The sequence below is a fragment of the Erythrolamprus reginae genome, chromosome 2 (genome assembly GCF_031021105.1).
Source record: "Erythrolamprus reginae isolate rEryReg1 chromosome 2, rEryReg1.hap1, whole genome shotgun sequence".
In the NCBI taxonomy this organism is placed as follows: Eukaryota; Metazoa; Chordata; class Lepidosauria; order Squamata; family Dipsadidae; genus Erythrolamprus; species Erythrolamprus reginae.
This window is the reverse complement of record NC_091951.1, coordinates 92,454,498-92,468,241: the sequence shown is the minus strand read 5'-3', so window position 1 is coordinate 92,468,241 and position 13,744 is coordinate 92,454,498. Positions and strand designations below refer to the sequence as shown.

The following is a 13,744-nucleotide window of genomic DNA, read 5'->3' as shown; positions in this document are numbered from 1 at the left end:
TCTCTATCTCTCCCTCTTTCTCTCTCTCTCTCTTTCTGTCCCTCTCTCTCTTTCTATCTCTCCCTCTTTGTATCTCTCCCTCTTTCTCTCTCTCTCCCTCTTTTTCTATCTCTCCTCCTTTCTCTCTATTTCTCTCTCTCCCTCTTTCTATCTCTCCCTCTTCCTTTCTCTCTCCCTACTTCTCTTTCTCTCCCTCTTTCTATCTTTCCCTCTTTTTCTCTCTCTCCCTCTCTATCTCTCCCTCTTTCTCTCTCTCTTGCTTTCTTTCACTCTCTCTCACTCTATTTCTATCTCTTCTTCTTTCTATCTCTCCCTCTTCCTTTTTCTCTCCCTCTTTCTCTCTCTCTCCCTCTCTCTCTCCCTCTTTCTCTCTCTCTTGCTTTCTTTCTCTCTCCCCTCCTTTTTCTCTCTCTCTCTTTCGTACACCATGCCGGTAACAGAGAGAGAAAGAGAGAGAGAGAGAGTGGAGGGCGGCTTGCCGGTCCACAACCCCCTGGATGAGCGGCCCTTCATGGCCCCACCACTGGACTTCGCCATCGCCTCTGCCCCCAGCTAAGAGGTAGCAGCCACATCCACCACTTTGCCCTCCATGGCGCCCCACGCCGCCTCCGCCTCCCGGTAGCACGCCCGACCTCTACCTGCAGGAACGGGTGGTGGGGCGCTGCGAAGGGCCGCTCTTGAAGGCCGCCATGGCGCCGATGTCACGGCGCAAAGCCACGCAGTCAATTCAATTCAATTCAATTTATTAGATTTGTATGCCGCCCCTCTCCAAAGACTCGGGGTGGCTCACAACAACAATAAAAACAATATTCTAGCGAAAACAAATCTAATATTAAAAAGCACATAAAAAACTCTATCATATTTAAAAAGCAAACAACACATACATATCCAAACATAAATATAAAAAAGCCTGGGGGAAAGGTGTCTCAACTCCCCCATGCCTGGCGGTATAGATGAGTCTTGAGTAATTTATGAAAGACAAGGAGGGTGGGGGCAGTTCTAATCTCTGGGAGTTGATTCCAGAGGGCTGGGGCCGCCACAGAGAAGGCTCTTCCCCTGGGGCCCGCCAAATGATATTGTTTAGTCAACAGGACCCGGAGAAGGCCAACTCTGTAGGACCTTATCATAGCTGGGATTCGTGCGGTAGCAGGCGGTTCCGGAGGTACTCTGGTCCAATGCCATGTAGGACTTTAAAGGTCATAACCAACAGTTTGAATTGTGACCGGAAACTGATCAGCAGCCAATTCAGGCCACGGAGTGTTGCAGAGACGTGGGCGAATCTAGGAAGCCCTACGATGGCTCTCGCAGCCGCGTTCTGCACGATCTGAAGTTTCCGAACACTTTTCAAAGGTAGCCCCATGTAGAGAGCGTTGCAGTCATTGAACCTCGAGGTGATGAGGGCATGAGCGACTGTGAGCAATGACTCCCTGTCCAAATAGGGCCGCACCTGATGCACCAGACGAACCTGGGCAAACGCCCTCCTCGCCACAGCCGAAAAATGATGTTCCAAAGTCCCGGATCGCTTGCTTCTCCAGCCAACAAAGCCGGCTGCCCAGGAAAGCAGCGCGCTTTTCAAATGCGCTGCTTTCCCAGGCAGCCAACGAAGTCCCGTGGTGGGGCCATGCGGGGCCGCTCATCCAGGGGCCCGTGGACCAGCAAGCCGCCCTCCGCTCTCTCTCTCTCTTTCTCTCTCTGTTGATAGCGTGCACACGTGCAGCTTAGAGGTAACAGTGCCCGGGGACAGCAGCGGAGTTCGGAGGCTGCAGCAACACAGCACCAAAAAGGATCGCTCGCTTCTCCGGCCAACAAAGCCAGCTGCCCGGGAAAGCAGCGCCATCTTTATTTATTTATTTAATTTGACTTCTATGCTGCCCAATCCCAAGGGACTCAGGGCAACTTACAACAGTATAAAGTTATAAAATTACAAATAGCAATAAAATAAAATCTTTGTGTACTAATTGGGAAAACTGCAGTATTTAATAAACAGGACGCGTGCAAGGCATACAAGCCAGATGTCCAACCTCTTACTACTTATGCTACATCTGTTCTACTCTTTCTCAAATGGGAAAGGTCAAGGTGTATAAGGTGTCCTCTTTAGGAGGCAGTATGTATGCATTTGGAGAGGTCAAAGGCTATGTGTGAAATGTCTCCATTTAGAGCAAAGATGTAGAATATCCAAGTAAAAACCTTAAACATTTCTCTAACATGAAGGAATGCACTGTATTTGGAGAGTCGTTGGCTGCAGGAAAATCTGATCATGACCCCAGAATAAAATGGAAACCTGAATTTCAGTAGTGTATGAGACTCAAACCCTGGTGGTAGGAAGCTCCCTTTCCGTATCTAATCAGATGAACATCTGTCTTCCTTTCTCTCTTTGCAGTGGGCACCACCTCCAAGCAGGAAGGAATCATGTTCCTGAATGAAGTGGCCCTGGGCAAGGTCTATCACATCACTCAAGATGACTGTTCACTGCGTGAGCCCCCATCAGGTTACGATAGTGTCCTGGCTTGTGGCCGTACCGAGCCTGGTAAGTTTAAAGACTTGCAGTTTATTAATTCGTAGCCTGATTAGTTCTTGCTAATCCTCTCAATTTCTTAATTTGCATTTGCTTTCATGTCCTCAGACCCTGCGTGCGATAAAGAGCTTATCCTGGATGGGAAAAAAGTGCTGATACCACAAGGAGAGCCCATTGTCGTGACTAAGTACCAAAACAGCCACTTCAGCCAGAGTGAGTACTTGGTCTACCAGGAGGATCAATGTCACATCCGCTACCTGATCCAGCTCCATTTTTGAGGCTTTCCGTGGGCTGCTTTTTCTGCAGAACTCCACCATTTGCTGGCTGTCATCTTTCCATTGCTGAGTGGCTGTCTTAAGAATCTACCTTGAGTTGGTCAGTTGTATCCCCCAGTTCTCCATCCAGAATTCATTCAGTAATCATGGCTTCTAGTTCTGCAGAGAAAAGTGTGATGTGACTACCTTGTTTTGAATAATACGGTGGCTTCCATAAGGCACATTAAGACTTCATTAATGTCCAGCAAAGCAAAGATAAAATCATTGCCAGACTGCTGCTATAAAAGGTATCATGGCAAGGGCTAACGACTTTTGGAAATCTCTTTGATCTGAATAGTCTGTAAATAAAAAAACCACTATTAAATTGAATCAGTGTCTGTATTTTCTTCTATAGGGTCACATTTAGATACCTTTGCTAAACTTCATTTGTTAAGATCTGGTAGAAATTAAGAGCCAGGATGAGGAAGTAAGATGTTTGTGAAGAACAAGGTTGGGTTAAATCTCTGCTTCTCCAACATTATTTATTATTATTATTATTATTATTATTATTATTATTAATTAGATTTGTATGCCTCACCTCTCTGTAGACTCGGGCGGCTTACAGCAATGATAAAAACAATATATAATGACAAATCTAATAGTTAGAATCTAAAATAACAATAATATATTTTAAAAGTCTAAAAAACAAGAAACCCCAAAATGTATAAAACATACATACATCATATCATACACAGAAAACTACATAGGCAGGGGGAGATGTTTCAGTTACCCCACGCTTGACGACAGAGGTGGGTTTTAAGGAGTTTACGAAAGGCAAGGAGGGTGGGGGCAGTTCTAATCTCTGGAGGGAGCTGATTCCAGAGGGTCGGAGCCGCCACAGAGAAGGCTCTTCCTCTGGGACCCGCCAAACGACATTGTTTAGTTGACGGGACCCGGAGGAGACCAACTCTCTGGGACATAACTGGTCGCTGGGATTCGTGCAGCAGAAGGCGGTCTCTTATGCTACAGACATAGGCATTCTCCTGAACCATTTTTCCTTTTTTGTCTTACCGTATTTTTCGCTCCATAAGACGCAGTTTTTTTCCTCCCAAAGTAGGATGAAAAATCAGCCCCGTCTTATGGAGCGAAGATGCAGGCAGGGAGGGGGGGGGGAGGCTGCAAACTCGGAAGCGCCATCCCGCCGGCTGGCTGGCTAGCTGCTGCCTGGCCCACCGTTCCCCGTAAGCTGCGCGCACCCCCAAATACACCCGTGCGTGCCCTTTTCCACGGGCTCCCCATCCCCCTGCCAGCCCGCAGGGAGGTGGGCGGGGGCGGGGAGGTGTGGCAGTAGGAGTAAAGGGAGCCGCAGCCGCCCCTGCCTCCCCACGGTGCCTCCGGCCAAATGCGCCCCTGGCTTCTCCACCCTGCCCTATTGCCCGCCCGATCCGCCTCCTCTCCTCCTCTGCCACCTCCTGCCTTGGGGCGCGATCTGCCTCCTCTCCTCCGCCGCCTCCTCCTGCCTTGGGGCGCAATCTGCCCCCTCTCCAACGTCGCTGCCTTCTGCCTTGGGGCGCGATCCGCCCCCTCTCCTTCGCCGCCGCCTTCTGCCTTGGGCGAGCAATTCGGGAGTCCGGGACTGCGTGGCTTTGCGCCATGAAGAGAAAACGGCCGACTTTTCCCTGCTGCCGGAGCCGTTTCCTCTTCATGGCGCAAAGCCACACAGTCCCAGACTCCCGGATCGCTCGCTTCTCCGGTCAGCAAAGCCATCTGCTGTTTTCCCACAACCCGACGAGTTAGGATGCGGGGAAAGCCTCGAGGGTTTTTAATAAAGCTCTATAAACCGAACTTGGTTTGAATCAGGCTTCTTTATTGGAGGGCTGGGGGGAGAGGGGGAAGCTGCAATCCAACCCAGTTCATTTCTCTGATGGTGCGACGGAAGCCCCATCCCCACCGAGAGAAATTCAATAACCGGTTTTCGCGTGTCGTGGGACTCCATTCCGTGTCTTCGGGAGTTTGGGCCGGGCCGTTTGCGGCCGCGCTCTCAACTTTGCCAAAAGTCTCCCCAAATTTAAGCTTGAAGCGAAGTCGGGCGTCTTGGCTACCCGGGACACCCAATTTGGGAATCCCGCGCGGATGGAGGGCAAAATTCCTGCTTTCCCTTCTAACGTTAGGGGTAGGAAAGAGCTCGGCCAACCTCCGTGGGCCCCAGGACCCCCCCCAAAAGCCTTTTCTGTGACCCCGTGCGCGAAGGGGGGTGGTCGGGGGGATGAACAACCCGGAGAAGATCAAGGTTGCAAACCGGGCTGGTGGCGCGGCTTTCCTTCACACGTATCAAACTCGGGTCTTACCCCGGTATTTCCCCACACTCCCCGTTTTTCTTTCCTTCCTTCTTTCCTTCCTTCCTCCCTCCCCGTTTTTCTTTCCTTCTTTCCTTCCTTCCTTCCTCCTTCCCTCCCCCTCCATTTTTCCTCCCTCCGTCCCTCCCTCCCTCCCAGTTTTTCTTTATTTCTTTCCTTCCTTCCTTCCCTTCCTTCCTTCCTGCTTCCCTCCCTCCCTCTTTCCCCCTCCGTTATTTCCTCCCTCCCTCCCTCCTTTCCTCCCTCCCTCCGTTCCTCCTCAGTTCTTCCTTCCTTCAGAGCGAGAACCTTTGGTTCAAATCTTTCTTTCTTTCTTTCCTTCCCTCCTTTCTTCTCCCTCTCTCTCTCTCTTTCTTTCTTTCTTCCTTTCTTTCCTTCCCTCCCTCCTTTCTTTTCTTTCTTTCTTTGTTTCTTTCTTTCTTTCTCTCTTTCTTTATTTTTCTCTCTTGCTCTCTTGCTCTTTCATTCTTTTTTCTTTCTCTTGCTTTCTTTCTTTCTCTTGCTTTCTCTCCTTCCTTCCCTCCTTCCATTTCTTTCATTCCCCCTCTCTATTTTTATTTCTCTTTCATTTTCTTTCTTTCTCTCTTTCTTGCTTTCTTTCTTGCTCTTTTTCTTTCTCTCTTTTACCTTCCCTTCCTCTATTTCTTCTTTTCTTTCTCCTTCCTACCTTCTTCCCTCCCTCCCTCCCTTCAGTCCTTCCTCTCTTACTCTCCCCTTTCATAAGTTTCCTTGCTTCCTTCCTCTGTTCCTGTCCCTTCCCCCTTTCTTTCTTTCTTTCTTTCTTTCTTTCCTTCCTTCCTTCCTTTCCTCCCTCCATTTCTTGCTTTCCTTTTCCTTCCTCCCTCACTCCCTTCTTTCACTCCTTCCTCTCTTCCTCTCCCCTTTTTGGCTCAAAATATTTTTTTTCTATTTTCCTCCTCTAAAATCTAGGTGCGTCTTATCAGCAGGTGCGTCTTATAGAGCGAAAAATACGGTACATGGCCCAACAGATTTAGCTCGATGATATTTATCCTACGATGTAGATCAGAGGTGTCAAACTCAATTTCATTGAGGGCCACATCAGGGTTGCGTTTGATCTTGCGGGAGGGGGCATGATCAGGGTAGGCGTGGTCAGCTTAATGTCACTCATGTTGGTGCTTAGGGTGGCCCAAGCACTCTGCCAGTGAAAACGGGCTCCCGAGCTCCATTTTTGGCTGCAATGACCTCCTGCAACTCTCTGCCAGTGAAAACGGAACTCAAGAGCTTTACACATTATTAAAAGTTTCATTCACTATCTTCCGTTCATATATAAATTCAGAAATTGCTGTTACAGATACTTAACAGCAGACATAATTATATTTAATTATTGCTAGAGCAATCTAGGGAGAGACAGAAAAGGCAATCAGGCTTTGGCACACTCTTGCACGTTGTATTCTCTCTGCAATCTCTGAATAAAGCCATCAAACTCAATCTGTATAGTCTGGAGCAGTGTTTTTCAACCAGTGTGCCGTGGCACACTAGTGTGCCGTGAGACATGGTCAGGTGTTCCGCGAAGCTCAGAGAGAGAAAGAAAGCAAAAGAGAAAGAAAGCAAGAGAGAGAGAGAGAAAGAAAGCAAGCGAGAGAAAGAGCGAGAGCGAAAGAGAACAAGAGAGAGAGAAAAAGCAAGAGAGAGAGAAAGAGAACAAGAGAAAGAAAGAAAGAGGGAAAGAGAGAGAATGAAAGCAATAGAGAGAGAGAAAGAGAGGGAGGGAAGGAGAGAGAGAGAAAGACATAGAGGGAGGGAGAGGGAAAGAGAGCAAAAGAGAGAGGAAGGACGGAAGAGAGAAAGAAGGATGGAGAAAGAAGGAAGGGAGAGAAAGAGAAATAGAGCGAAAGGGAAGAAGAGAGAGAGAATTTTTTTGTCCAAACTTTTTTTAGCCCCCACCCTCCCCCCCGCTCAATGTGCCCCAGGGTTTCGTAAATGTAAAAAATGTGCCGCGGCTCAAAAAAGGTTGAAAATCACTGGTCTGGAGGACAGAAGGAAAAGGGGGGACATGATCGAAACATTTAAATATGTTAAAGGGTTAAATAAGGTCCAGGAGGGAAGTGTTTTTAACAGGAAAGTGAACACAAGAACAAGGGGACACAATCTGAGGTTAGTTGGGGAAAAGATCAAAAGCAACAAGAGAAAATATTATTTTACTGAAAGAGTAGTAGACCCTTGGAACAAACTTCCAGCAGACGTGGTTAGTAAATCCACAGTAACTGAATTTAAACATGCCTGGGATAAACATATATCCATCCTAAGATAAAATACAGGAAATAGTATAAGGGCAGACTAGATGGACCATGAGGTCTTTTTCTGCCGTCTGTCTTCTACGTTTCTATGTTTCTATCACTGTTCTTACCAATGTCTGAATGGAATGGAGGAGGATCATCTTGACTATTTCTGTTTGGAGAAATCACATTATTATTATTATTTATTAGATTTGTATGCCGCCCCTCTCCAAAGACATGGAGTCTTATTTTTATTTTTCATTATGTAGTTGTGATGGTATTCTTTTTCCATTTTTTTCTTCTTGCAAAATACTCTCTAGGTTTGTTATACAATCTTCTTCAGGAAATAAAGCATTACTTGTGCAGGAATTTGAGAGAAATGGGCACTAGGCTGCAGTAGTGGATTCTAAAACTGGTTTGAGTGCGTACACGCGCATATGCGTGATGCTTCTGTGCATGTGCAGAAGCATCCCGGATGGGTGGGCGGAGCCTCCCACCTTTGGTGCTATCAGTTCTAAGAACTGGGCCGAATCAGGAGCAACCAATGCTGTTAGAGGGTTGTGTAAGGACAGTGACACATGCCTGATCCTACTTGTTGTCAATCAGCCTTTTGCAAAGTTTTCTCCTGCTGATATGTTGGGATACCCGCTCCCAGAATTCCCAGACATCATGGCTACAATTAGATATATTGATTGCATTGTTTGAGAGTTGAAAGTGTCAGCCTGGAAAAGTTATATTTTGTTTTCCAAAGTTTGTCTCTTTCTTTAGTTCTCCTAGCAGGAAATACAAGAGGATAGTAGGAGAAAAATTAATATGGCATGATCTTAACTTGAATAAGGTAGTATGGCCATTAGAGCTTTTCTATAACTCTGGGATGAATATGTTTAATTTCTATCACAGTTTCATCACAGTTCCCATCTTCGTAATATCACTATAACTTCCATGTATCTTTAGGGAGAAGCAACAATTATGGGTTCGCGGTATGTGTAATGTTTCAATCCTAAAGGAATCCAGCCTTGATTGCCCTTTGGAAAGATAGAAGCTGAAGCTCAAATACATTGGCTACCAAATGAGAAAACACATTGGAAAAGACCCTGATAAAAAGACCCAAGATTGAAGGCAAAAGGAAAATAATATATCAGAGGTTGAGATGGCTAGATAGTATCCATGCAGTACACATTAGTTTTGGCAGATTGAAGGAGGCAGTAGAAGATGTGGGATCTGGCAAACACAATTTACAACTGAATATCAACAAAAATGTGTATGTTGGGAGAAGAATGATATTTAACCCCTATATTCTCCTTATTTAGAAGGGGGGGATCCTTTTTATTTTAGAAGGCCATTTTTTATGTGTGATTAATGGTGATAAGAACTGGTGAGTGGAATCTTAGCCTCTACAGCAGATGTATGTTGCTTAATGAGACTGATAGGAGCAGTTTGTAGATACTGTGTTATAAAGAGCTAAGTAGTCCATGGAGCTCATTATAGTATTACCTAATCCAATTGTTTTCAACCTATCAAGTTTAAGTTGGTTCAATCAACCAAGTTTAAGATACGTGGACTTCAAGTCCCAGAATTCTTCAGCTAGCCATAGCTAAAGATTCCTGGGAGTTGAAATCCACACATGCAAAGCTACAAAAATTGAGAAACACTGGCCTGGTCTAATGGATAGTTGCTGATCTAGATCTCATCTAGAAGTTGTATTTAAATCAGCAGTGCTGAAGTTTAAACATGGAAATTTATATTGCTTTAAGCAATTGTTTTAACAGCTTACACTCTCTAGAAAGCTTTGATGTGTCTACCCACTCAACAGGCAGAAATACACATCACACCCATCAAAAAGGATTAACATTAGTAATCCTTATATGGCGCCATTCAAGCAGTTGCAAAGGAGAGAAACTAAATTGCATGAGGGGTTTCCGTTTCATCCATTAGTGGCACTATTATCAATTCAGGCATGGGTGTGATAGAAGTCAAAGCTAAAATTAGCACAGTGTCTCACTAGCTGCCCTCATCCGTACCATGCCAAAGAAGAATACTGCTCTTTGTTCTTTCACAACAAGTTGTATCTGACAACAAGTGGTCTCTTGTCATCCATTGTTCTCTCAGTGAAACCTGTGTGCTACTAAACCAAAACAAACCAGCATGATGGAGCGATCTGCCATCCCATAGCCTTTGCATTAGATAATAATTTCTATTTTAAAATCAACACGTAATTTCTCCACATCATCTTCACCATCTACAGATCTCAAATATATCCATCTTTTGTTTAAGAGCTTTACGAATCTGGAGTTTTGCAAAAAGTGTCTTTCAATACTCCTTGCAGATCTAGGTTAACCAATAGCTGAGCATGGAGAATTCCAAACAATATGTGTTCTCTGTTTATTTACAATTTGTTAGTCCCTGAGTCACTGTCCCCACAGTTTCAAATGCTCCGTGGATCATCAATCGGTACTAAGATACAAAGTACATTTTAGCATTTGCATACATAGATATACCTAGTCCATACATTTTCCCACATATTTGCCCCGTTTTCCCCAAAATAAGTCACCCCCAAAAGTAAGACATAGGAGAGATTTTGTAGAATTGCCTAATATAAGGCATCCCCCAAAAGTAAGACGTAGGAGACATTTCGTTTCACAGCATTCCCGAACAGAACATATATAACATACTTGAAGAAATTAATGTTGTACATGGAAATAATGGTACAGTAGTAGTAGTAAAAAATTATTGATAGGATTCACCGTTTGTCTGGTTATGCTGGTTTGTGATGAAAACTACTGTACAGTATATAATAAATTTCCTTTTTTTTTGTTCATCAATAAATGTGAATTCTTCTTCATTGAAAAAAAATACATCCCCTGAAAATAAGACATAGCACATCTTTGGGAGCAAAAATTAATATAAGATGCTGTATATACATGTATCCAATGGTTTGCAACATATTCCTCCTGGAAGAGGTAAAGTTAAAATTATTAAAAGTTTAGTTTTAGTTTTATTGGATGTGTAGGCCTCCCAACTCCTGTCTCCTGATTTATAGACCGCCCAATTCAGTATGCTTAAAAAGCATACTGAGCAGTCTAAAAAAACCTTCTGCTGTTATGCCAGATCAATAGAGCAGAGCAAACCTTAAAATAGCATGCTAGCAGAATTGCAATTCGAGGTCTGCTTAGGTTAGACAGAATGAAATGCTAGTGAAAAGGGGAAAATAAAAAGCAGCTCCTCTAATGGAAGAACAAACAGACCTAGAAACAGGATGAATTAGAAACAGGAGTTTCTTCTTTTTTGGAAGCAAGAGAAAGAAAATCTAAATATGTTTTCTGAAGGTTGAAAGGAAACGAATATCTTGGAAAGGCATCAGTGTTCCCTCTAAACTTTTTTCGGTGTGGGCGGAAAAGTATAGTGTCTGAGCGGCAGTCCCTTTGGGACTGGGCGGCATAGAAGTAAAAATAAATAAATAAACAAGCAAACAAATGCTGGTAAATAAATAAATAATAAAATAAATAAATAAATAAATAAGAAAAAAAATCCCTTCTTTTTTATTAAAAGAAATTAATAATAAAACAAAACCAAAATCTATTACTATTAAAACTAAAACAACCAGCAAAACCAAAAACACAACTATTAATAAATCATAAATCCATGCTTTAAAAATCTTCATTTCTTAAATATTTATCGTAGTATTATAGTAATCTAATAATACTATGAAAATCTATCTGAACACCAATGCATCAATTAATATATTTCCATATTTACTTTGCTATAATGTCATTCAATATTTCCAAGCTGAAATAATTTTCAGGCACTTAGCATTTACTATTATTAACTCTCGTCAATCTTTATTGATTTTCTGTGGTCCTGTTTTTATTATTGCTCTTTTTTAGCCAGTGTGTGCAACATACTAAAAAAACAAAACAAAACAGAAAAGTGCTGCTAAAGTTAGAAGAAACAAAGTTAATAGGAATGCAAAAAGATAATATCACCAAGAGCACTAAAATAAATACAATATCAAATCTAAGAGTATCAAGTCTCATTCGTCTACCAGTAAGTTTTGATATAAAACGGATGGATTCATGCAAAAAAAAAAAGTGATTTATATGGCTTAACATTGTTATAGTATATGAAACCAGCCCAAACTGTAATTTGTAAACTGTAATTTATGAAAATGCGAAATCTGAATCCAGCTATACTAGCTTAAACAGCAAAACTCAATTAAAATAAGCCATGAACTGGGGAGAGATATAAACCCAATCATTATTAGATTACAATTTTTGTCTTTTGGTTAAAAAGCAATAGCAAAATAAGTGGAAATATCGTACGTTAAATATCAAGGTTTCCATGCAATGAACAATGAGGTAAAAGTCCTATTCTTTCTTACACCACATTACTTTGTTTGCTTTAGGAAAATCCAGCTGTTTAATTGCATGTGTCACTCACGTGCTGTTCACATGCATATAAATTGCCATGTGATTTTTTTTTTCTACTGCCAATTTAAAAATTGATCTGTGAGTTGTAGGAAATGGAATAGGAGGCTTGTTTTGACTGTTGGATTGTGATTTGAAGGATATATGAAGACAAACCCAGTTTCTTCATTTTATATATGTTACCATTTCCCTAGCTGCCATTATTCCATGATGATTAGTTTTCCATCTCTGATTGCTGAATCTTGCAGATCTAATAAATCAAATAGATCCCACAAACTTCAATAAACTTGAGAGATTGTTTATTCTCAATCCTGCTACCTCCTCATACTCTCTCCAAGGAAAGACTTCATGCAGTCTTGACTTTCTTAAGCCAACTATGCCAGGGATCTCTAACTGTCAATACATAACAAAATCTTTTAGAGGAGAAATAAACATTTTTTAAAACCCAATAACATAATTGCATAAAGATGCACATTTTAAAACTAATTCTTTATTGAAGCACCTTTTGATTTTATGACCGCATTAAGGCTTTTGAGTTAGGAGCCCAATGGCAAGGCACATCTTGCCTTGGGAATCTTTGCCCATTCTTCATTGCAAAATACTCCAAAATTGTCAGATTTTTAATTGGGGCCCTCCCAGGCTCCCTTTTTGTTTGGTTTTTGCTGGCAGAGGCACCACGGACCAGTCCTTCACGGTTTCCAGGGTGGCCCCATGGGCCAGATCTAAGCACCCTGCCGGCCGGATTCAGCCCACAGGCCTTGAGTTTGACACCCCTGTTCTACATCCATTGTAGCTTTCTTGCCCTGGTTCCAAGATCTGATCATTGAGGACATGTGTTCATAATGGAACCTTGATCATGGGTCCAATGTTGGCCCCAACATTTCAGATAGTGAATGTGTTGCGTTATTAAACAATAATTATTAGTTTTTACACCTATGATTTCAAACCCAGAGCTCTAACTTAATAATGCCTGTCTTTGATTTATCAATTGCATATGTTCTCTTTTATTTATTTGATTTTATTTATTTATTTGATTTTTATGCCGCCCTTCTCCTTAGACTCAGGGTTAAACAAAAGAGGGAAAGGATGGTAATGGCATTGGTTTGCTTGTCGGCCTCATGGTTCAGTAATGCAGGGGCAAACTCTAACAAAACAATATAATAAATGGGTTAGAGAACAAGTTCCTTTCCTCGTTTTAAATTTAAACTACTAGTATGCATTAGAAAACTGCTAACATAAACTTGCTGTTCTTACTTCAACCATTCTTGTCCTCCATGTCCTGATTTATCATGCAAATAGTATTATCTTCAGCAAGTAGAGGAAGGGGACAAGTGGATTGGCCTGGTGTTTTTGCCTTTCCTTCTCATAAACTGTTTTCTAGACCAGTGTTTCCCAACCTTGGCAACTTGAAGATATCTGGACTTCAACTCCCACAATTCCCCAGCCAGCATTTGCTGGCTGGGGAATTCTGGGAATTGAAGTCCAAATATCATCAAGTTGCCAAGGTTGGGAAACACTGTTCTAGACAGTGGGAGATTATTCACTAATCATGCTCCTTTCTGAGGGGACTGGCGAAGGGAGCAGGGGAGTTTGGATAGAAGACCTTATTTAGCCCTCTGTCCCAGTGCACTCCTGGCTTTATTTATTTAGTTATCTATCTATCAGGCTTATGTAGCCGTCCGCCTGACAATGTCCAATAAAAAAGAACAATAAAACATCTTAAATACCATATCAACAAATCAATAAAACATATATAACCTCACTAATTATTGGTTTATGATGGGAGCTGTATGGTTCAACCAGAAAGAGTGTTATGCAGATCCCAACTCCTCTATCCCACTAAAGTTCAAAAACAAATCTAGACAACATACTAAAAAGCAGAGACATCACTCTGCCAATAAAAGTGCCTATAGTCAAGACTATGGTTTTCCTAGTTGCAATGTATTGCTATGAAAGT

The 13,744-nt window shown here is 42.6% G+C and overlaps 1 protein-coding gene across 2 annotated transcripts in view; it reads left to right on the top strand.

Moving 5' to 3' along the window:
- The window catches only part of PARP3 (poly(ADP-ribose) polymerase family member 3), a 28,791-nt gene extending 25,632 nt beyond the window's left edge, over window positions 1-3,159 (top strand). For both annotated transcript variants that reach the window (XM_070738700.1, XM_070738701.1), the window contains 2 exons: window positions 2,381-2,527; window positions 2,624-3,159. In XM_070738700.1, the coding sequence (XP_070594801.1) occupies window positions 2,381-2,527; window positions 2,624-2,793 (317 nt within the window). In that variant the 3' untranslated portion in view covers window positions 2,794-3,159. The remainder of the gene's footprint in view (window positions 1-2,380; window positions 2,528-2,623) is intronic.
- The last annotated feature ends 10,585 nt before the right edge of the window (window positions 3,160-13,744 follow it).